The 22,484-nt window shown below is 48.7% G+C and overlaps 1 protein-coding gene across 1 annotated transcript in view; it reads right to left on the bottom strand.

Moving 5' to 3' along the window:
* The window catches only part of LOC137428694 (uncharacterized), a 111,113-nt gene that overhangs the window by 13,717 nt on the left and 74,912 nt on the right, over positions 1-22,484 (bottom strand). The window contains exons 11-13 of the mRNA XM_078777260.1: positions 15,472-17,267; positions 7,182-7,422; positions 26-82 (exon numbers count right to left, since the gene is read on the bottom strand). Of these exons, the coding sequence (XP_078633386.1) occupies positions 26-82; positions 7,182-7,422; positions 15,472-17,267 (2,094 nt within the window). The remainder of the gene's footprint in view (positions 1-25; positions 83-7,181; positions 7,423-15,471; positions 17,268-22,484) is intronic.

The following is a 22,484-nucleotide window of genomic DNA, read 5'->3' as shown; positions in this document are numbered from 1 at the left end:
TAATTACATTTAACTGGATTCTTACCTTGTCGAGAAGAACCATTTGCAGATTCAGGTTCCACCTTCACCACCACAATAGGATCTGCAGGGAAAAAAAAAACAAATCCACTTCAAACAAAGCACAAAGTTATTTTTTTAAAGATTTTTAAAGATTAAAGATAAAGATTAAAGATTTTAAACATTTTAAAGAACTCCATCAGCTTGGAAATCAGCAAACATTACCGCTTTACACAAAAAAGGTGCAAAAACAGATCCTTGCAACTGCAGACCAATCAGACTGCTCCCAATTATCAGCACGGTCGTGGAATCCATCATCACTTCTGATATGAAATCCTTCCTCTTCTCCAATGGCTTGATCTCGGATCATCAATTTGGATTCAGACCAGGTCACTCGACTCTGGACATGCTGCCTCTGCTGTCTCAACAATGGATGGAGGTCTTCAATGCCAAACAGGAAATCAGAGCCGTCTCCCTTGACGTATCTCGTGCCTTCGATACGGTCTGGCACCCCTCCCTGTTCAACAAACTCTCCTCTTATGGTATCCATGGTAACCTCCAAGCTTGGCTTGTGGACTTCCTCTCTGGTCACAGTCAACGTGTGGCCCTGAATGGTTTTCTCCCATCTCCTCTTCCTGTTCAGGCTGGAGTTCCCCAAGGCAGTGCTCTAGGCCCTGTGCTTTTTCTGGACTTCATCAATGATCTCTACGACTCCCTGGAAAATCCTCTCTATCTCTTTGCTGATGACTCCACTCTCTGCCGCTCCATATCCCATCCCTCAGATGGGCAGGCAGCAGCCTCCTCACTCTCTGCAGACCTGGACAAAATCACAAACTGGTCAAACAAGTGGAACATGTCTTTCAATCCTGACAAATCTCACACTCTCACTTTGTCACTCCAAAAAGACCATCTGGCCAACCCTCCCATCTACTTTCTCAACAATCCTCTCCAAGAAGTTCTGTTACTCAAGCTTTTGGGTCACATTATCTGCCATGATCTTTCCTGGGAAAACCACATTTCCAAGCTGGCCTCCAAAGCCAGTCGCCGACTGGGCATCCTCCGTCGTGCGAAGTCCTTCCTTGGCACACCTGAGCTCCTCACCACATACAAAGCTTTCATCCGTAGCTCAATGGATACTGCTCTCCCCTCTGGGCTGGTGCTCCTGCCTCACACCTAGCTCGGCTTCACGCTGTTGAAACCAAAGCTTTCAGAATCATTGGAATCTCCCACGATGAAGCTGATTCTGAGGGCCTTTCTCTCTCTCTCACCGCAGGCAAGTAGGTGGTATTTCTGTCTTCTACCAACTCCTCTCCGGCTTGCTCCCCTTGCTCTGTCTGTGCTCTGTCCCCCAAATATTCCTACAGGACGCACAATATCTGCCAGTAACCCTCTTCTGGTGAAACTGCCAAAATCAAGACTCTCTGCTCACCTTCACTCCTTCATTCCTCTTTTCTCCCACCTCTGGAACAAACTCCCTCACTCTCTTCAATCCCTCTCCTCCCTCCAGGTCTTTAAAACAGCTGTTCACCACCATCTCTTATCTTCCCCCATCCAAAACCTTGATCTTTTCTACCCCCGTTAAAACACCCCAAATCAACCTCTTTAAATCCCCAACTTGTTTCCTGAAATTCCTTGAAGTGTTACTTTGCTTTATACCATGTACCTCTCCCTCCTCCCCCAGCCCTCCCCCTTCCACAGATCTACCGATGTCCCTGTTCTCTTCTGTTGTTGTGCTTGTGTGCTTCCCACTCCCTCCCCATCTTGTTGCCCACTCCCTTCATTGTATGTTTTATGTGTCTGTGCTTGTTTTCATGTTCAATGTGTTATCTTGCACGAGCCTCGATTCTGTATAAAAATAGAAAAAACCTTTTTTTACGTGTGTACAAGATCGAGGCTCTTGTGAGAGCTAACACATTCAACATGAAAACAAACTGACACATAAAACATATGATAAAGGGAGCGAGAGACAAGATGGGGGAGAGAGAGGGAAGCACACAAGTACAACAGCAGAGAACAGGGACATCGGGAGATCTGTGGGGGGGAGAGGGCTTGGGGGGAGGAGGCATGGGACAGGGGGTTGGGGGGGTGGGGGAGGTAAAAGAGGTAAATTTCAATGAAACTTGACCACAACCTTCATTACCCATGATTGGGGGGCTTGATGATCGAGTGACTTGGAGAATTGGAGGGGCTGGGAGGATGGGGGCTGTGAGGTTTGGGGGGTTTGGAGAATTGGGGGGAAGTGAGGATTGGGGGGCAATGAGGATTGGGAGACTGTGAGGATTTGGGGCTGTGAGGATATCGTTATTCTAATTGCAAAATAATTTAAAATTTACCCTTTGGGGATTCCACACTGTCGCGATTTCCCCGGGGCCTCCAAATAACTGACGTCATCAACTCATTTTAGTGTGGCGGACACGAAAGCCCACTGGCGTGGTGACATCATTCCGCGCACCAAGTGGGCGGTGGCCACGTCCGAGGGGTAGGCGTGGCCTGAGGATATACACGGGGCGCGCAGCCCGGAGCGCGCTAGTGTTACAGTGAGCTCCTGAAATAAAGACGCTTATAAGTTACCGCTTGTCCGCTTCCTCCTTGCTCGCAAGCAGCGCGCGTAACGCCGCGCTTTACTGGTGACCCTCGACGTTGGATCTGCCGGAGCGATCCTTCCACACACGACGCCATTGCCATGGCCAACTTCATAAAACTTCCCGAATTTTGGGAGGCCCAGGCCGAAGTCTGGTTCGTCCAAGCCGAAGCCCAATTTCAGCTTCTGCGCCTCACCGGCGACGACACGCGCTACCGTCACGTCGTCGCCTCCCTCGGGCCCGGCACGGCCGCTCGAGTTGTGTCCGTCCTTCGCCACCCACCGGACGGCCACAAGTACGAGGCACTCAAGCGGCTACTCCTAGCCACGTTCGGCCTCACGGACGACGCACGGGCCGACCGCCTCCTGGATCTCCCCGAGCTCGGCGACACGCACCCGTCGGTCCGAATGGACCATATGCTGTCACTGTTGGGCGACGAAGCCCCCGGTTCTCTATTCCGGGCGCTTTTCCGTCGCCAACTTCCAGCGCAGGTTCGCCTCGCATTGGCCGGGACCGTGCTAACGGAACCCCGAGCATTGGCAGCCGAGGCGGACAGGTACTTTGCGGCCGTCACGGACCTCGAGGCTGATGCTGCTGATGATGCTGATCCACAGCATCAGCTTACACAGCATACGCAGCATGCTGATACGCACCTCGTGACCACCGCGGCGAAAACCGCCACCGCGGGGAAACCCGCCAACTCCACCGGCCTGGCGGAGCCAGCCGCGCTCCTCCAGCTCCACCACCTGGTACTGGTTCCACGCCAAGTTCGGCCACGAGGCTCGGCAGTGTCATCCGCCATGCTCCTTCAACAGGTCGGGAAACGCCCGGGCCGGCGCTCAATAGTGGCGATGAGCACCGGCCGTTCGAGCAGCCTGCTGTTCATAACGGACACCTTATCCGGGCGCCGTTACCTGTGCGACACGTGAGCGCAGGTGAGTGTCGTTCCCGCCGGTACGTCAGACAAGCACGCCGCGGGCGGGGGCCCCGCGCTGCTTGCCGTGAACGGGACGCCCATCCGTACGTACGGAAAACGCTGCCTCTCTCTGCGGTTCGGAGGGCAGGTTTTCCGATGGACGTTCGTCACCGCCGACGTGCCCATGGCACTACTTGGCGCGGACTTCCTGTGCGCTAATGGGCTCCTAGTCGACGTAAAGCGCAGACGTCTTGTCCAGGCCGAGACGTTCAGCTCGCTCGCTTGTGCGCTGCCCAGCTCGTCGAGCAGCTCAACGAGCGGCTCGCCGAGCGGCTTGCCAAGCGGCTCGCCGAGCGGCTTGCCAAGCGGCTTGCCGAACGGTTCGGTTCCGGCCACGTTGATCTGTACGCTTCCGGCAGCGGACGCATTCACCCGCCTCCTCGCCGGCTTCCCGGCCCTCACGCGGCCCACCTTCTCGGCGGGGGCCGTCAAGCACGGGGTGGCCCATCACATCCCCACCGTCGGGCCACCGGTCTACGCCCGGGCACGCCGCCTCGAGCCGACGAAGCTGGCGGTGGCAAAAGCGGCGTTCGCTACCCTGGAGCGACTCGGCATCATTTGGCGCTCGGAGAGTGCTTGGGCGTCGCCGCTGCACATCGTGCCGAAGCCCGGCGGGGGATGGCGACCGTGCGGGGACTATCGCCGTCTCAATGACGCCACCACTCCCGACCGCTACCCCGTCCCCCACATTCAGGACTTTTCTGCCCGTTTGGCGGGCATGTCCTTCTTCTCAAAGGTGGACCTCATACGCGGCTACCATCAGGTCCCCGTCAGGCCGGAGGACGTCCCGAAGACGGCGGTCATCACGCCATTCGGACTCTTCGAGTTCCTGCGGATGCCCTTTGGTCTGAAGAATGCGGCTCAGGCGTCCTGCGCGACTTGGATTTTGTCTACGTCTACCTGGACGATATCCTCGTCGCCAGCGCGTCCCGCGAAGAGCACCTACGCCACCTCCGCACGCTCTTCGAACGCCTGGGCCAGCATGGCCCGATTGTGAACCCCGCAAAGTGCCGGTTCGGCGTCGCCGTAATCGATTTTCTGGGGCACCGTGTCACCAGGCACGGAGCCGTCCCCCTACCGGCCAAGGTGGAGGCGGTGAAGGGGTTTCCGCGCCCCCGCACGATCAGAGGGCTGCAGGAGTTCCTGGGCATGGTGAACTTTTACCATCGGTTCCTACCCCGTATCGCCCAGCTCCTGCGCCCCCTGCACGAAGCTCTCCGAGGTAAGCCGGGCAAAGGCGACGTTACCTGGACCGAGCAGATGGACACGGCGTTCACGGGCGCGAAGCTCGCCTTGGCTAACGCCACCATGCTCGCGCACCCGGCGCCAGATGCACCGATCGCCCTCACCACCGACGCCTCGGACTACGCGGTGGGCGCGGTGCACGAGCAATGGGTGCGTGGAGCTTGGCAACCGCTGGCGTTCTTTAGCCGGCAGCTTCGCCCGCCCGAACGCCGTTACAGTACCTTCGACCGCGAGTTGCTCGGGCTTCACTTGGCGGTCAGGCACTTCCGCCATCTGCTCGAGGGCCGTGCGTTCACGGCCTTCGTCGACCACAAGCCGCTGATCTTCACGATGGGCAAGGTCACCGAGCCGTGGTCGGCCCGGCAGCAGCGTCACCTCTCGGCCGTGTCCGAGTACACGACGGACATCCGGCACGTCGCGTGGAAGGACAACCCGGTGGCGGATTGCCTTTCCCGGGCCGTCGCCCACGCAGTCCACCTCGGCATCGACTATGCCCGGATGGCAGCGGACCAGGCCGCTGACCCCGACGTCCAGGCCTTGCGGACCGCCGTCACGGGCCTCCGCGTCACCGAGGTGCCGTTCGACGGCGCGGCGCGGCCCTCTTGTGCGACGTCTTCCCTCGGGCGGCCTCGCCCCATCGTGCCCGCGGGCTGGCAGCGCCAGGTGTTTCCACGCCATCCATCGGCCTGTCCCACCCGGGCGCGAGGGCCTCCCAAAGGTTGATCGCCGACAAGTTCGTCTGGAATGGCCTCCGGAAGGCCATCCGCGGCTGGGCCAGGACGTGCCTCGCGTGCCAGCGCGCCAAGGTGCACCGGCACACCCAGGCCCCGTTGGCCCCGTTCACGGTGCCAACGCCGATTTGACCATGTCCACGTGGACCTGGTGGGACCTCTGCCCCCCTCGCGGGGTTTCACCCACGTCCTCACCATGGTGGACCGCACCACCCGGTGGCCGGAGGCCGTGCCCTTGGCGTCGACGACGGCGGCGGACGTCGCGCAGGCTTTCATCGCCACCTGGGTCGCCCGGTTCGGCGCCCCCTCAGACATCTCGTCCGACCGCGGCCCCCAGTTCACCTCGGAGCTCTGGGGGGCAGTCGCGCAGGGGCTCGGGGTCCGGCTGCACCGAACCACGGCCTACCACCCCCAGGCTAACGGCCTGTGTGAGCGATTTCACCGCTCATTGAAGGCCGCGCTCCGGGCCACCCTCCGCGACGGCGGCTGGGTCGACAGGCTCCCCTGGGTCCTGCTAGGCCTCCGGACGGCGCCCAAGGAGGACCTGCGCGCATCCGCGGCGGAGTTGGTCTTCGGGCAACCGCTGCGGGTGCCGGGCGAGTTCCTCCCCGACTCCACGGCACCATGGTCCGCGGCACAGCAGCGCTCCGCTCTGCAAGACACCGCCCAGAGGTTCGCCCCGGTGCCAACGGCATGCCACGGGCACCCACGGGCACCCACCGACGCACGTCGCCCCGGAGCTTCGCACGGCGGAGTACGTCTTCGTCCGCCACGATGCCCACCGGACACCACTGCGGCCCCCGTACGACGGGCCTTTCCACGTGCTGGACACCGGGGCGAAGCACTTCACCCTGGACATCGGCGGTACTCCTGACCGCGTTTCTGTAGACCGCCTCAAGCCGGCCCACCTCGACATGGACCATCCACCGCCAGTGGCCCGACCCCCGCGTCGGGGCCGTTCCCCTGCGGGCGGACCCCCGGCACCGCCCAGCCCCGCCGCCCCCCGGTCCTGCACCCATCCCAGGGGCAGCCAGTGGGCATCCCACCTGGCATCCCTGCACCCCGGACGCCGCCGATCGCCAGGGGGCGCTTCGGCCGGGTCATCCGTCTGCCCCGCAAACTGGCCCTCCAGGTGCGCGGGAATTCTGGGGGGGGCGCGTGTGGCGGACACGAAAGCCCACTGGCGTGGTGACATCATTCCGCGCACCAAGTGGGCGGCGGCCACGTCCGAGGGGTAGGCGTGGCCTTAGGATATACACGGGGCGCGCAGCCCGGAGCGCGCTAGTGTTACACTTACAGTGAGCTCCTGAAATAAAGACGCTTATAAGTTACCGCTTGTCCGCTTCCTCCTTGCTCGCAAGCAGCGCGCGTAACGCCGCGCTTTATTAGCACACTTTATCTTTCCTCACAATTATCACCGTACTCTTTTTATTCTCATTATTAATATTAACGTTTCCCTCAAGTTTGGATTGTTGAATTTACAGTGTATTCATACAGCTTCACAAGACCAAGGCATAGATACGGCTAATACACAAAAACTACGTTTTTCGTTACAATCCTGTGGAGAAAACCATTATATTTTCATTAAATGCCAGAAAACACCTCGTTGAGTACGTAATAAATGGATTGCCCCTCAATGAAACCCCATACCTGGTCCCTGGTCCGTGACGTCATCTCCATCACGAAGGTTCTGAACGTCCAGGATCCTGAACCCGCAGATCCCAGCATCTCCTCCCGGACGTCCTCTGTTCCCTCCATCATCGCCCGACTTGGAGTCCGAGGAGCTCGGATCACGGGCGCAGCTCGAGTGGTCTCTGTCCATGACCCTCAGGACGAGGGAACACCACGTTCGGTTCCACTTCGTCTCCAACACTCTCCCTCGGCACGAACTCTATCCCATTCCCGTACCTTGAATCGCCGAATCACATCACGTGAATCGATACTCCGGAAGTATTATACAAGTTTTAACATTCCTCTGATTCACCAGAATCACTTGAATTAAAATAAAACCCAAGATTCTTGTTTCAGATTTTCATCTTTAATTTGAGAGACAAAAAGGGTCTGACGGAAAGAAGGTGAAATGGAGAATGCACAATTCCAGCTTGCAATATACATACACAAACGACCCCATCCCCTTTTTCATTTCTTTCCTCAACTCTCTCATATATAATGTATATATATATACACATACATTATTTGCAAAATAATTGTGAGTTTATGTTTATGGGGAGCTGGAATATTGAGGGCTGGAAGATTGGGGGCTTTCAGGAGAAGAGGAAGCAGGTAGATTGGGGGCTGGAAATTGGGGACTTGGAGAGGAGGTGGCGAGTACATTGGGGACTTGAAGGAGAGGAGGACGCAGGTAGATTGGGGGCTGGAAGATTGGGGGCTTGAAGGAGAGGAGGGGTGGGTAGATTGGGGGCTGGAAGATTGGGGGCTTGAAGGAGAGGAGGGGCGGGTAGATTGGGGGCTGGAAGATTGGGGACTTGAAGGAGAGGAGGGGCAGGTAGATTGGGGGCTGGAAGATTGGGGACTTCAAGGAGAGGAGGAAACGGGTAGATTGGGGGCTGGAAGCTTTGGGGGTTTGGAGGAGGGGCTTGTAGATTGGGGGCTTGGAGGGGAGGAGGGGGCTGGTAGATTGGGGGCTGGAAGATTGGGGACTTGAAGGAGAGGAGGGGCGGGTAGATTGGGGACTTGAAGGAGAGGAGGAGGCGGGTAGATTGGGGACTTGAAGGAGAGGAGGAAGCGGGTAGATTGGGGGCTGGAAGCTTTGGGGGTTTGGAGGAGGGGCTTGTAGATTGGGGGCTTGGAGGGGAGGAGGGGGCTGGTAGATTGGGGGCTGGAAGATTGGGGACTTGAAGGAGAGGAGGGGCGGGTAGATTGGGGACTTGAAGGAGAGGAGGAAGCGGGTAGATTGGGGGCTGGAAGCTTTGGGGGTTTGGAGGAGGGGCTTGTAGATTGGGGGCTTGGAGGGGAGGAGGGGGCTGGTAGATTGGGGGCTGGAAGATTGGGGACTTGAAGGAGAGGAGGGGCGGGTAGATTGGGGGCTGGAAGATTGGGGACTTGAAGGAGAGGAGGAAGCGGGTAGATTGGGGGCTGGAAGCTTTGGGGGTTTGGAGGAGGGGCTTGTAGATTGGGGGCTTGGAGGGGAGGAGGGGGCTGGTAGATTGGGGGCTGGAAGATTGGGGACTTGAAGGAGAGGAGGGGCGGGTAGATTGGGGGCTGGAAGATTGGGGACTTGAAGGAGAGGAGGAAGCGGGTAGATTGGGGGCTGGAAGCTTTGGGGGTTTGGAGGAGGGGCTTGTAGATTGGGGGCTTGGAGGGGAGGAGGGGGCTGGTAGATTGGGGGCTTGGAGGAAGGGGCTTGTAGGAGAGGAGGGGCGGGTAGATTGGGGGCTGGAAGATTTGGGGGCTTGGAGGAGGGGCTGGTAGATTAAGGGGCTCGGAGGAGAGGAGGGGCTGGTAGATTAGGGGGTTTGGAGGAGAGGAGGGGTGGGTAGATTGGGGGCTGGAAGATTGGGGCTGGAAGATTTGGGGTCTTGGAGGGGGCTGGAAGGTTGGGGGCTTGGAGGAGAGGAGTGGGCGGGTAGATTGGGGGCTGGAAGATTTTGGGGCTTGGAGGAGAGGAGGGGCTGGTAGGTTGGAGGCTTGGAGGAGGGGCTGGTAGATTGGGGGCTTGGAGGAGAGGAGGGGACTGGTAGATTGGGAGCTTGGAGGAGGGCCTGGAAGGATTGGGGGCTTGGAGGAGAGGAGGCTGGTAGATTGGGGGCTTGGAAGAGAGGAGGGGGCTGGTAGATTGGGGGCTTGGAGGGGCTGGGAGGATTATGGGCTTGAAAATTGGGGACTTGGTGGAGGGGGCTGGAAGATTATATGAGTGTGTGCACATGAATGTGTGTGCAAGCTGTTGACTGCGATCTCCACACGTGGGTGGGTTTCAGGAGATGCAATAGAGACCAACCTGGTCTCAAAATATCCACCTCTGTTAGTTTTGTATGAGTGTGAGTTTGTCAATGCCTCAACTTTTTTGCTATTTGAGTTTTTATCATCAATTTTTCAACAAACCTTTATTATGAGAACATGGAGAACACTGATTAATACATTTTAGATTTTATTTTAAGCTGTTGTTTTCATCAAGATTAATTTGAATACCAAGATGACGCGGATGGTGTTTTCATTTTGGGTCGCTTTCTCGTTTCATATGTTATTATGTGTATAAGAAATAAAATTCCAACAATTCAAGTGTAATGGGATGATAAAACATCACCAAATGAGGACGTTTTTAACGAAACATTTTAAAATACCTTTTACCAAAACAGAAAAAAAAAACATTTTGTTTATAAAGCAAAACAATTCATATAAAAGTGAAACAAATGAAATGGTAAATTAATCAGAAAAACAATAAGATGAACATCTTCTGTGTTGTGAATTTTCACACATCAAAGGTAAATAAAACATCAATAATCACCAAAACCCAAAAAAAATCATGTTCAAGAAGGTATTTTATTAATTCTTTTCAAAAAACAAATTATATTATAAATTTTTATTAAATTACATTATTAATTATTACTGCATTTTTTTTTTTTTTATGAGAAACAATCCTGAACTAGAATGACACTTCGTAGAGCACATACCTCCTCCGGGCTGAACAGTTTGTTTTGTATCCCAATGATAGGCAGGATCTAGATTCGGACCTGAAACAAAATCTAATCGGCTTGTTCTCGTCACCTGACCAACTCATTCACGTAGTTTAGTCATAAGTCGTCCATAACTTTTTAAAATATCATGTTATATATATCGCTTTTCGCCCGATCCCTCAATGGTGAAGAATCAGTTGGAAAATTAAATAATTATCATATCCGAATCCATATTCAGATCTTCACCAAAATCGAATCGAATCGTCCTTGTCCGACACTCAACCGGTCCACCAAGTTTCGTCCAAATCCGTACACAACTTTTTGAGATATTTTGTTCACAGACAGACAAACAAACAGACAGACAGACAGACAGACAGACAGACAGACGGTGAAAACATAACCTCCATCCACCTTTGGTGGCGGAGATGAACAAAAAACAAATCAAAGCATAAACTGTCATAATAATAATAATAACAATAATAATATTAACAAAAATTGCATAGCTTTGTGTAGATGAAAACTCGTTTAAACAGAGTCCGATCGACCAAAGCACCAAATTATTTTATGAACAATTATTTAAGGCTCCTGGAGGAGCTTGTTCTGTCCATTCCATTGCAGGCTGAAGACGACATTTCTCATCGACACCACAAGTTTCTTCATATTCATGTCGAACACGCTCTTCCACATCACATTGGGATTTGTTCCTGACATTTCCACTTGTTTTCACTCCGTGTAATGAAGACGTGTTTGAAAGGTAAGAAGTGCGTACACTAAAGGGTTTGTTTATCGGAGAGAAACTTCATTGACGATCTCGTGGGAATTCCGACAAATCTCTGGAGTTCTTAATTTTTAATATTTTCCTGTCTCCTTATATTGTGGGATGAGGAAAGTGTTTGTTCCCTTACGTGAATCACATTAACAGGATACGTGTTTGTGGATTGAGGTATTTTAGATCTTCGCTTTAACCGCAATACGGGACTTTCAAAATGATGTAATCCCACAAAAAGCTGGTTGTGCATGCATTGAAACCCATAGAAACAAGGATCTTCGGGGCATGTGAACTGCTATAATGCGTGTGCACAACAGAGCTTCTTATCTAAAATGGCTCACAAAGCTTCTAAAGGAGCCAAAAATATTTGTATGATTATTTGAAACGCTGGAGGCAGAACATCAGGACTGTTGCTCTCACATCGCTGATAGGTCGTGGTCTCTCTATTTCCTACCATATATTTTCCGATGTTGTTCCCTTCGCTCTCTGTCCTCTGACCCTTCCTGCCCAGAGTGCATGCCTTCTTCCAATAACCTTCTCCTGGTTAAACTTGCAAAATGCAGGTTGGCTGTACACCCTGACTCCTTTGTAACTCACTTCTCCCATTTATGCAACTGCTTTCCAGAGGTCGTTTCATTCCCACTCTTCCCTTGAGGAGCTTAAGCAGGCAGTGGTCCACCAGGTCGTTTCACCTTACCCCCTCGGCCCTCACCCCCAATCCTGACTTCTTCTGCTCCTCCTCCTCTTCCCTTTTGAAGGGGAGAGGTTAAATCCTGATTATCTCTTCTCTCTATATTATAAAAGAAAGTTTTTGTTTGTTTGTCTGCGCAAGCTAATCTCCTGAACGGTGAAAGATAGGAGGAAACCTCCAATAAAAAAATGTTGGGACGGGCCCCGGGAAGGTTTTAGGCTAGGTGGCAAGGCCGGTCGAGGCCGCTTCGGCCGAGCTGGGCCCATTTCACAATTAAAAGCTGAGCTGAATTATAGTAGTCAATCTTCTACGGCCGCGAGTAAAAGCTGAATTATAGTAGTAAATTCATTCAAAAAGAACTAAAAATGTTGGGACGGGCCCCGGGAAGGTTATAGGCTAGGTGGCAAGGCCGGTCGAGGCTGCTTCGGCCGAGCTGGGCCCATTTCACAATTCAAAGCTGAGCTGAATTATAGTTGTCAATCTTCTACGGCCACGAGTAAAAGCTGAATTATAGTAGTAAATTCATTCAAAAAGAACTAAAAATGTTGGGACGGGCCCCGGGAAGGTTATAGGCTAGGTGGCAAGGCCGGTCGAGGCCGCTTCGGCCGAGCTGGGCCCATTTCACAATTCAAAGCTGAGCTGAATTATAGTTGTCAATCTTCTACGGCCGCGAGTAAAAGCTGAATTATAGTAGTAAATTCATTCAAAAAGAACCAAAAATGTCGGGAGGGGCCCCGGGAAGGTTATAGGCTAGGTGGTGAGGCCGGTCGAGGCTGCATCGGCCGGGCTAGGCCCATTTCACAATTAAAAGCTGAGCTGAAATATAGTAGTCAATCTTCTACGGCCACGAGTAAAAGCTGAATTATAGTAGTAAATTCATTCCAAAAGAACCCGGGCAATGCCGGGTGCTTTCGGCTAGTATATTATAAGGGGTGAGTCAAGGGTCTTGAGAATTGTTATTTAACCCCAGATAACCTCTATTACAGTATTCCGAAGAAAAGTCTCAGGAGGATTCATCTTCATCACACTTGTTACCCATATCCGTTGCAGTGGAAAAATCTCAGTGGAATATTCTTCTACATTGCGACATTATTTCCAGTTGCTCCAACGATGACTGACACGATGTTGGTGGCGCTCCTCTCTCCCCGCTTCTCTTCACGTCATTTTTGAGGTGCTGGAACGTGGACATCTTCTTACACTTCAGAAAGTGCCTTCTTCTGTCGTTGGGCTTCCTCCAGTGTGAGTCCTTATGTGTGTCTCGCAGTTTGCGAACCAAATACGTGACTTATTGCACATACGACACCTGTAAGACTTATCTCATGTTTCTCTCGGATGTTATCTCCATTTGCGGGTCTTAGGAGGTGGAAGGAAGTTCTCCCAGAACTCAAAATGTTTATGCTTCCGCCGACGAAGTCGCTGGAGGCATTACGTTTTCAGGTCGTCCTTCTGGCTGTCCGTCCGTCCGTGATAGGTTTTTGTTACCGGGATAACTTGAGAACGGCTAAAGGGATCTTAGTCAAACTTGGTGCAGGTATGTATAATGAGGTAAAGGATGAACTGGTTAGATTTTGGGGTCAAGAGGTCAAAGGTAAAAGGTCAAAGTCTGTAATTGGTCTATAACTTGAGAACAGCTGAAGGTATCGAATTCAAACTTGGTGCACATATGTATAATGATGTAAAGATTAAGTGATTCGATTTTGGGGTCAAAAGTCAAAGTTCAAATCTGTAATAGGTCTATAACTTGAAAACTGTTGAAGTGATCCAATTCAAACTTGGTATGGGTATGTACGATATGTAAAGATTAAATGATTCGATTTTGGGTTCAAGAGGTCAAAGGTTAATGGTCAAAATCTGTAATAGGTCTATAACTTGAGAATGGCTAAAGGGATCTAATTCAAACTTGGTAGAGATATGTATAATGATGTAAAGATTAACTGATTTGGTTTTGGGGTCAAGAGGTCAAAGGTCAGACGAGGTCATGTCAGGTAAAAATGTGGGAACCTGTGAACAGCTGAAGGGATTTAAATTAAAACTTGGTACAGGTATGTATAATGATGTAAATATGAACTAATTAAATTTTGGGGTCAATAGGTCAAAGGTCTGAGGTAATTTCAGGTAAAAATGTGCTAACTTGGGCACAGCTGAATGGATTTAAATCAAACTTGATACAAGTATTATAATGATGTAATAATGTGGGCCGAGGCATATCAGTCCACATTGTGATGTCGAAGAGTGCCGTTCTAGTTTGGTAAAGCCAAGGTGTTCCTTTACCGTTAGTCCCTCATGCTTAATGCACAGAATACGCTTTGCAGTGAAAGATTGTTTCCTTCTCCTCTCAGCTCCAACTCTGTTCATTTAATCTTCTCCGATTTGACTGGAACCTAGTAGTTGTTGGTTGTAGAACAGGCGACCCCATTTTAGCTTCTAGCTTTGTTGTAGAGCTCTGTCCTATCGTGAGCCAGCCATCCCCTTCCTTACTGGAGAAGGTGCAGTCATTATCCTTTTCAGCACATATTTCGGCTGTTCGGTGTGGACGCACAGACTTAGGCCCCAGCCTACGTTGAGACTGTGTCCCTTTAGTCATTTTCTGTGACTGATTGTCATCGTTTGATATATGTTTGTCACAGCCAGCCATTTTGGTTTCCACAAGAGGCTGAAGGACCTCAGCTGCTTCACAGGGGTCACTGATAGCACTCGGAGGGGTTGTGCCAAGACGGTATATGCCAGGGTTGTTTGTCTCCCTGCTTGCTTTGGCATTATGTTTTCAGATTGTCCGTCCGTCCGTCCGTCCGTCCGTGATAGGTTTTCGTTACCAGGATAACTTGAGAACGGCTAAAGGGATCTTAGTCAAACTTGGTGCAGGTATGTTTGATGAGGTAAAGATGAACTGATTAGATTTTTGGGGTCATGAGCTCAAAGGCCAAAGGTCAGAGGACATGTTAGATAAAAAATACTGTTACAATGATAACTTGTGAACCAGTGATGGGATTCTGATCAAATTTGGTACACTTATGTAGAATGATGTAAAGATGAAGCGATTAGATTTTGGGGTCAATAGGTCAAAGGTCAAAGTCTGTAATAGGTCTATAACTTGAGAACAGCTGAAGTGATCTAATTCAAACTGAGAACAGATAGTTATGATGTTGTAAAGATTACGTGATTCGATTCTGGGGTCATAGGTCAAAGGTCAAAGTCTGTAATAGGTCTATAACTTGAGAACAGCTGAAGTGATCTAATTCAAACTTAGTACAGGTATGTATACTATTGTAAAGATGAAGTGATTAGATTTTGGGGTCAAAGGTCAAATCTGAAATAGGTCTATAACTTGAGAACGGCTGAAGTGATCTAATTCAAACTTGGTACAGGTATGTCTCATGATGTAAAGATGAACTGATTAGATTTTGAGGGTCCAGAGGTCAAAGACAGGTCAGATGTCATGTCAGGTAAAAATGTAAGAACTTGTGAACAGCTGAAGGGATTTAAATTTAAACTTGGTACAGGTATGTATAATGATGTAAACATGAACTGATTAAATATTGGGGTCAATAGGTCAAAGGTCATGTCAGGTAAAAATGTGCTAATTTGGGCACAGCTGAATAGATTTAAATCAAACTTGATACAAGTATTATAATGATGTAATGTGGGCGGAGGCACATCAGTCAACGTCGTGACGTCGAAGAGTGCCGTTCTCGTTGTCACTGGTTTGCTTAATGGCTTGCCATTATTCAGGATCGCTCACAGGTAGATTTCCACAAGCAAACGCCTAAACTACCAGTGCGAGTCTTAAGGTGTACGTGGTGGGCTATAACATCAATGAATGATCCATCACATCAAGTGCATTGGTACGAATTTTCTCAAGTGTGTCCTCCTGTGTGTCTGGCATGTGTCATTCCTTCGAAATTCTTTATGACACAAGGGGCATGTATATGGCTTCTCTCCGGTATGAATCCTCATGTGTATCTGACAGGTAGTGCTCTGGGTGAATGATTTATTACATACACTGCACGTGAATGGTTTCTCTCGCAGATGTGTCCGAATATGTCTCCAACAGTGGTCATTTCTACTGAATGATTTACTGCACAAACTACATTTATACGGCTTCTCCCCTGTGTGGGTCCTCATGTGTACCTGGCGGGCTGAGATGGTGCGGTACGATTTGTTGCACACACAACACTGATATGGCTTCTCCCCAGTGTGAGTCCTCAAATGTGTTTGGTAGTTTGAGTGACAAATAAATGATTTAGTGCACGTACTGCACTTGTACGGCTTTTCTCCAGTATGGATTCTTACATGACACCGGAAGGTTGACCTGTCACGGAATACCTTCTGACACACACGGCACTGAAATGGCTTCTCCCCGGTATGAATCCTCATGTGTACCTGTCTGGTTGAATTCTGACGGAATGATTTATTGCACACACTGCAAGCATACGGCTTCTCCCCTGTGTGGGTCCTCATATGTGCGAGTCTGGTTGACTTGTGACTGAATGATTTATTGCATACACTGCAATTATACGGCTTCTCTCGTTGGTTGTTATCTCGATATGCAGGTGTCAGAAGGTGGGAGGAAGTTCTCCCAGAACTCAAAATCTCCACCTCCTTTTTCGGTAAAGGATCATTATTCATGAACCAAGTTGTGAAACTTTGTTCAGCCTTGGCTGACAGCTTTGTGCGTTTCAAATGATTGTTGAATCTTTCTCCTTTGCCATTAGTCCCCCATGCTTCATGCGTCGAGTATGCTTTCCACTGGGGGATTATTTGCTTCTCCTCTAAGTTGCAGCTCTGTTCATTTAATCCTCTCTGATTCGTCTGGAACATAGTAGCTGTTGGTTGTAGAACAGGCAACACCTTTTTATCTTTTAGCTTTGGTGTAGAGCTCTGTCCTATTGTGAGGCAGGGCTCCCTCTCCTCACTGGAGAAGGTGCAGTCATTATCTTTTTCAGCGCACATTTCGGCTTCTCGGTGTGGCCACACAGACCTAGGCCTCAGCCTACGAGGGTTCTGTATCCCTTTGGTCATTTTATGTGACTGATTGTCATTGTTTGGCATATTTTTGTTACAGTCAGCTATTTCGCTTTCCCCAATAGGCCATAGGGCCTTGTCTGATCGACAGGGGTCACCGATGACACTCAGGGGAGTCGTGCCTAGAAGGTGTATGCCAGGGTTGTGCGTCTGCCTGCTCGTTTTACCCTCCCGCTCGGAATCGCTCACAGGGGAGGTGTAAACACCCAAACTGCCCTTCTCCACTGTGGGAGTCCTCATGAGTGGCAAGTACAATGATTCCGACGTATTGCATACACGACACGTATGAGTCTTTTCATCACCCTGGATCCTCATGTGATCATGATACATCGATATCAAATGTAACAACTTAGAACATACATGACACTTGAACATCTCACCAGAACGTGTCCTCGTGTGTAACTTGTACGTTGATATCGAATTGAATGATTTGTTGCACACGGTGCACTCGTGTATATTTTCACAACAGTGATTCTTCACGTGTATCTGTCCACAACTACATTTCTGGTTAAAATTATTCGACATTTCCGAGCGGCTCTTCGTGCGTTGCTGCAAAGATCTCTTGCTGGATGTCCAGCTATTCTTGGTGGAAGACATGCTGAAGATTGGCTTCATTCTCTCTGAGGATTACAAACAAAAAATTAAAAATACTTATGGGATGTTTTTTTTAAAAAACAGTGAAGATTGAAAGTTAAACTTTCTTGAAGACTTCACCTGGAAGTCGGTTGACATGTCTTTGTGTAACACTTACTTTTACAAGCACTATAAGATACACTAGTGGGGAGAAAGGTAGAAAAGTTTAAATAAATGAAACCTTCAATGTCACAAATTCTTAACGAGTGACTTGTTAGTTGTGTGCTCCTTCCGTGCATTGTTCATGGTTGAATATTTCAGATTTGATACGGAACAAATCGATTATTGTTTCTAAAACACGAGTAGAGATCTAAAAAGTTTTCGAAAAAAGGAGGCCAACTTTGAGATGAAGATTGCCCAAGAAAGATCATGGCTGATAAATGAGGCAACAGACTGAACTTCTGAGCCATGAAAGATGGGTAATATTGAAAATAATTATATCAACAATAATAACAGTAATTGTTAGATAAGAATAGTAATTACAGTCATTAATAATAATAGGAATTGTTAGAAGAGTCTGGGTAGTTCCATATTATTTCCATTTCCTAATGATGGAGCTCACTTTGAGGGATAAAACACATGGACACTGCTACGACTTCCAGGAAAGAAGTCGGTTTTTCAAAAAAGTGGATCTGGGGTGAATTACCGGGGGTAGAAAAGATGAAGGTTTTGGCTTTTTTTTTTTTTTTTTTTTTTTTTTTTTTGTATACAAGTTCGAGGCTCATGAAAGAGCGAACATTAATCACACAGAAAGACAAACCGACACATAAAACATATAACATAGGGAGCGGTAGACAAGATGGGGAGAGAGGGGGAAGGACACAAACACAACATTTGAGAGCAGGGACCGAGAGACATGGAGACATCGAGAGATCTGAGAGAGGGCGAGGGCTTTGGGGGAGGGGGGCGTGGGAAGGGGGCAGTGGGAGAGGTATAAAACATATGGACACTGCCAGGACTTCCAGGAAAGAAGTTGGAATTTCAAACAAGGTGGATCTGGGGTGAATTAGCGGGGGTAGAAAAGATCAAGGTTTTGGATGGGGGAAGATAAGAGATGGTGGTGAACAGCTGTTTTAAAGACCTGGAGGGAGGAGTGGGATTGAAGGGAGTGAGGGAGTTTGTTCCAGAGGCGGGAGAAAAGAGGAATGAAAGAGTGAAGGTGAGCGGAGAGCCGAGATTTCGGCAGTTTAACCATCAGAGGGTTGCTGGCAGATCTTGTGCGACCTGTAGGAATATTTGGGGGACAGAGCACAGAGAGAGCTGGGGGTGCAAGGCCGGAGAGGAGTCGGTAGAAGACAGAAAGACCACCTACCTGCCTGCGGTGAGTGAGTGAAAGGCCCTCAGAGATAGCTTCATCGCGGGAGATTCCAATAATTCTGAAAGCTTTGGTTTCAACAGCGTGAAGCCGAGCTAGGTGTGAGGCAGGAGCACCGGCCCATAGGGGAGAACAGTATTCCATTGAGCTGCGGATGAAAGCCTTGTATGTGGTGAGGAGCTCAGGTGTGCCGAGGAAGGACTTCGCACGACGGAGGATGCCCAGGCTGGGGGAAGATGAGAGATGGTGGTGAACAGCTGTTTTAAAGACCTGGAGGGAGGAGTAGGATTGAAGAGAGTGAGGAAGTTTGTTCCAGAGGCGGGAGAAAAGAGGAATGAAAGAGTGAAGGTGAGCAGAGTCTTGATTTCGGCAGTTTAACCATAAGAGGGTTGCTGGGCCAAATCGGAGGTGATTTTCCTAATTCAATGTAATTTACCTAAAAGTTGTGAGTGAGTATCAGGAACAAAATCATGAAAAAAAAATTCAAAAATATTGACGTTTTACGGTCAGACAGCCCGTTACCATAGCAACAGTTACAGACGACTCAAAAAATGCCTAAATTGACGATTTCTCAAGCTGTGTTTGACCCCCAGAGTTGATTCTGGTACCAAAAGATGCAGAATTGAAAGCCAAGGATGATTGGATAGCTTAACAATGTCTGTGACACAATTCAATACCACTTTTATCCAAAAAACTAATTTTTGTCTGAAATTTCAAGCATATTTATGGAAGAAAATTGAAAATTTTGCTTTTTAATCATAGGATAACCATTAATCAAATTAAATTTACTTTAAATTGTCTTTTACAACCTTGTATTGTCCAGTTTTTATAACTGTTATAACGTTTTAGGCATGGATACAAAAGCCAAGACCGTGTTGTGGCTCTTCGAAAAGTGTCCCCCCATCTTCAATCGACCAGGAAACCAGGGATTCACTGGCCCTTATCCACCAACAGGGGAACTGGTTGTTCTCCAGTACCATGGGTATCACAGACATCTGCAGGAAACCAGCCACCTTCAGTCTAGCAAAAAGGATGCAGTCGAGCTTGTAGTGAAGGACTTGCAGGACCGTCGGCAGCTGGGAGATATCTACACACCCGAAGAGCTGGAAGACATAACCAGTCTCGCTGCATTCATGTCAGTCTTCTACACTAAAGCGTGGTTGACATGTACCAGTGCTGCAGATGCACCATCTAACGACCTGTACCTGATGAAGAACCTCCTCAAGGCTGAGGCCAGTATCGCAAAGAATCCAACAAAGTGGCCTGCCAAATTTCTGTCCTTTGTGACTGTGGCCCGAGAGAAGCTACAAAACCATTTGTGGTACCTCTCAGAGAGATTGGTCTCTTTGGCACTCTTCTCGGACAGAACGTCATCTGACAAGCAGACTATGAGAAGGGCTATGCTCAGGTACCATGGGACTGCACATAACATGATACAGGAGATGCCAGCCTCACAGCAATTGGGGAGTAAAGCCCTCAAAGACTTTGTTGGTTACGACTCTTGGAGCATGTTTGAACTCTTGGGTATTGACTCCAGTTTTGTCAAGCTCCCCGTTGCACAGTGGCCCACCGCAGCCAGCTATCGTCATGGCAAGGAAGTTGTGGCCAAACTCCCAGTTGTCAATGACGCAGCAGAGCGGACACTTGGACTCGCCACAGATTTGAACACTAACAAGGCCCCCAAATCTGAGGCGCAGCTCCAGGCTCTATACAGGGTTGGGAAGGGCGTCAGGGAGAAGCTGCATGGACTGGCAACATCCACTGAGGTTGTGACTAAGAAGTCATTGGCCTCCATCTATCTATAATTCCAGTAATCTCTGTGTGTTTGTTTGTACGTTTGTACGTTTGTACGTTTGTTTGTCTGTGACCGCTGTTTCTCGACAACCACGGGTCCGATATACTTTAAACTTGCCAGGTATATTGCTGGGGACCCGAGGATGTGCCTTTTCAAGGTTTCATATTAATCGGACAATTACTTACCGAGCTATGTCCAAAAAACGATTCAACCAATCAGAGAGCAGCGAGCTATCGCGTGTGCCGAACGTGGCGGACACACTCTGCCTCGGATGGCACATTTGAGAGCGTATTCATTTATTTCACGTTTGCAAACTATGTTGGCGCTATGTTGGCGTTAAACTATGTTTTAAAACTAATAAAAACCCCGGGGGGATTGTCACTGTACTCGCAAGCCGTTCGCCGTTCGCTTTGGCGTTGCGAATGGACCAAAACATTTCATGCACCAAACCATTTCATGTAAAGCGTTCGCCGTTCGCTTTGGCGTTGCGAATGGACCAAAACATTTCATGGACCAAACCATTTCATGTAAATAGAGGGGGGGATATAATTTTAGATGTAGATATAGTACGGGCATGCCCTAGTTGATTACAATTGGGACTAGGTTTTTTATTTTGTTATCAATGTTCAATGTCAGACCTTAAATTTGAGACAAAAAAGCTTAATCAATGACAAAAGTTAATTTAAAGTACATTTCATTTGACTATAGCTCTGATTAATGATTATCCTATGATTAAAAAGCAAAATTTTCATTTTTTTTTCAAACAAATGCCTTAAATTTGAGATGAAAATGAGTTTTTGGGATAAAAGTTGTATTGAATTGTGTCACAGACATTGTTAAACTATCCAATCATCCTTGGCTTTCAATTCTGAATCTTTTGGTACCAGAATCAACTCTGGGGGTCACACACAGCCTGAGAAATCATCGATTTTAAGAATATTTTGAGTCGTCTGTAACGGTTGCTATGGTAACAGGCTGTTTTACCGTAAGACGTCAATATTTTTGAAAAAACATTTCATGGTTTTGTTTCTGTTACCCAGCCACAACTTTTAGGTAAATTACAACCTTGTAGTATGAAAAATTGAGAATCACCCCTGATTTGGCCCAGCCTAATAAGAGGGTTGCAGGCAGATTTTATGCGACCTGTAGGAATATTTGGGGGACAGAGCACAGACAGAGCTGGGGGGGCAAGGCCGGAGAGGAGTCGGTAGAAGACAAAGACCACCAATGCCTGCGGTGAGTCATTGAAAGGCCCTCGGAGTTAGCTTCATCGCGGGAGATTCCAATGATTCTGAAAGCGTTGGTTTCAATAGCGCGAAGCCGAGCTAGGTGTGAGATAGGAGCATATAAATAAAAAGGAACCGAGCACAAATTTATATTTAGTTTAAGTGATCCGTTAGAGCTGGAAGGGAAGGTCAATAGAAATTTATCAAAAACTGGATGGGAAAGTTGAACTTCCAGCCTCACGGAGCAGATGTGCCCCCAATACACCCCTTACCTTAGACATCCGGCCGGGTTTTCACGTCATATCTTTTCTTTTGCCCATATCACAATCTCGATCTCTATTAATCAAGTCAAACTAACCAAAAAATGTAGTGCTGATGAATACAGACAAGTTAAGTCATGAATGCGTTTCTTAGGTTAGCTTTAAAAATATAAACATGATGGAATTGTTAAAGAAAATTTGAAGAACAAGAAGCCGTTTTGTTCACAAATATACATACATAACCACATACATTTGCTCCATTATAATAAAAAATAGATATCCTTGAAACTTGAATACGTCTATTATTTACATACTATTGAAACTATTGAAACCATGTTGATTAGTTACATACCATTGAAACCAGACTGAGTACGTTTATTAATTACATACCATTGAAACCGGACACATCTATTAATTACATACAATTGAAATAAGTGTACGTCTTTTAATTACATACGATTGAAACCTGACTACGTTAATTAATATTACATCCATTTAAAACCAGAATAAATACATACCATTGGAATATGAGTACAGCACATCTATTAATTACATGCTATTGAAACATGATTACATGGGTCTTCTGGGTCTTTAAGGGTATTTTAGGT

This window comes from Myxine glutinosa, chromosome 5, assembly GCF_964187855.1.
Source record: "Myxine glutinosa chromosome 5, kmMyxGlut1.1, whole genome shotgun sequence".
NCBI classification, from domain to species: Eukaryota; Metazoa; Chordata; class Myxini; order Myxiniformes; family Myxinidae; genus Myxine; species Myxine glutinosa.
Note: the sequence above shows the minus strand (reverse complement) of the source record. Positions and strands in the feature narration are given on the sequence as shown.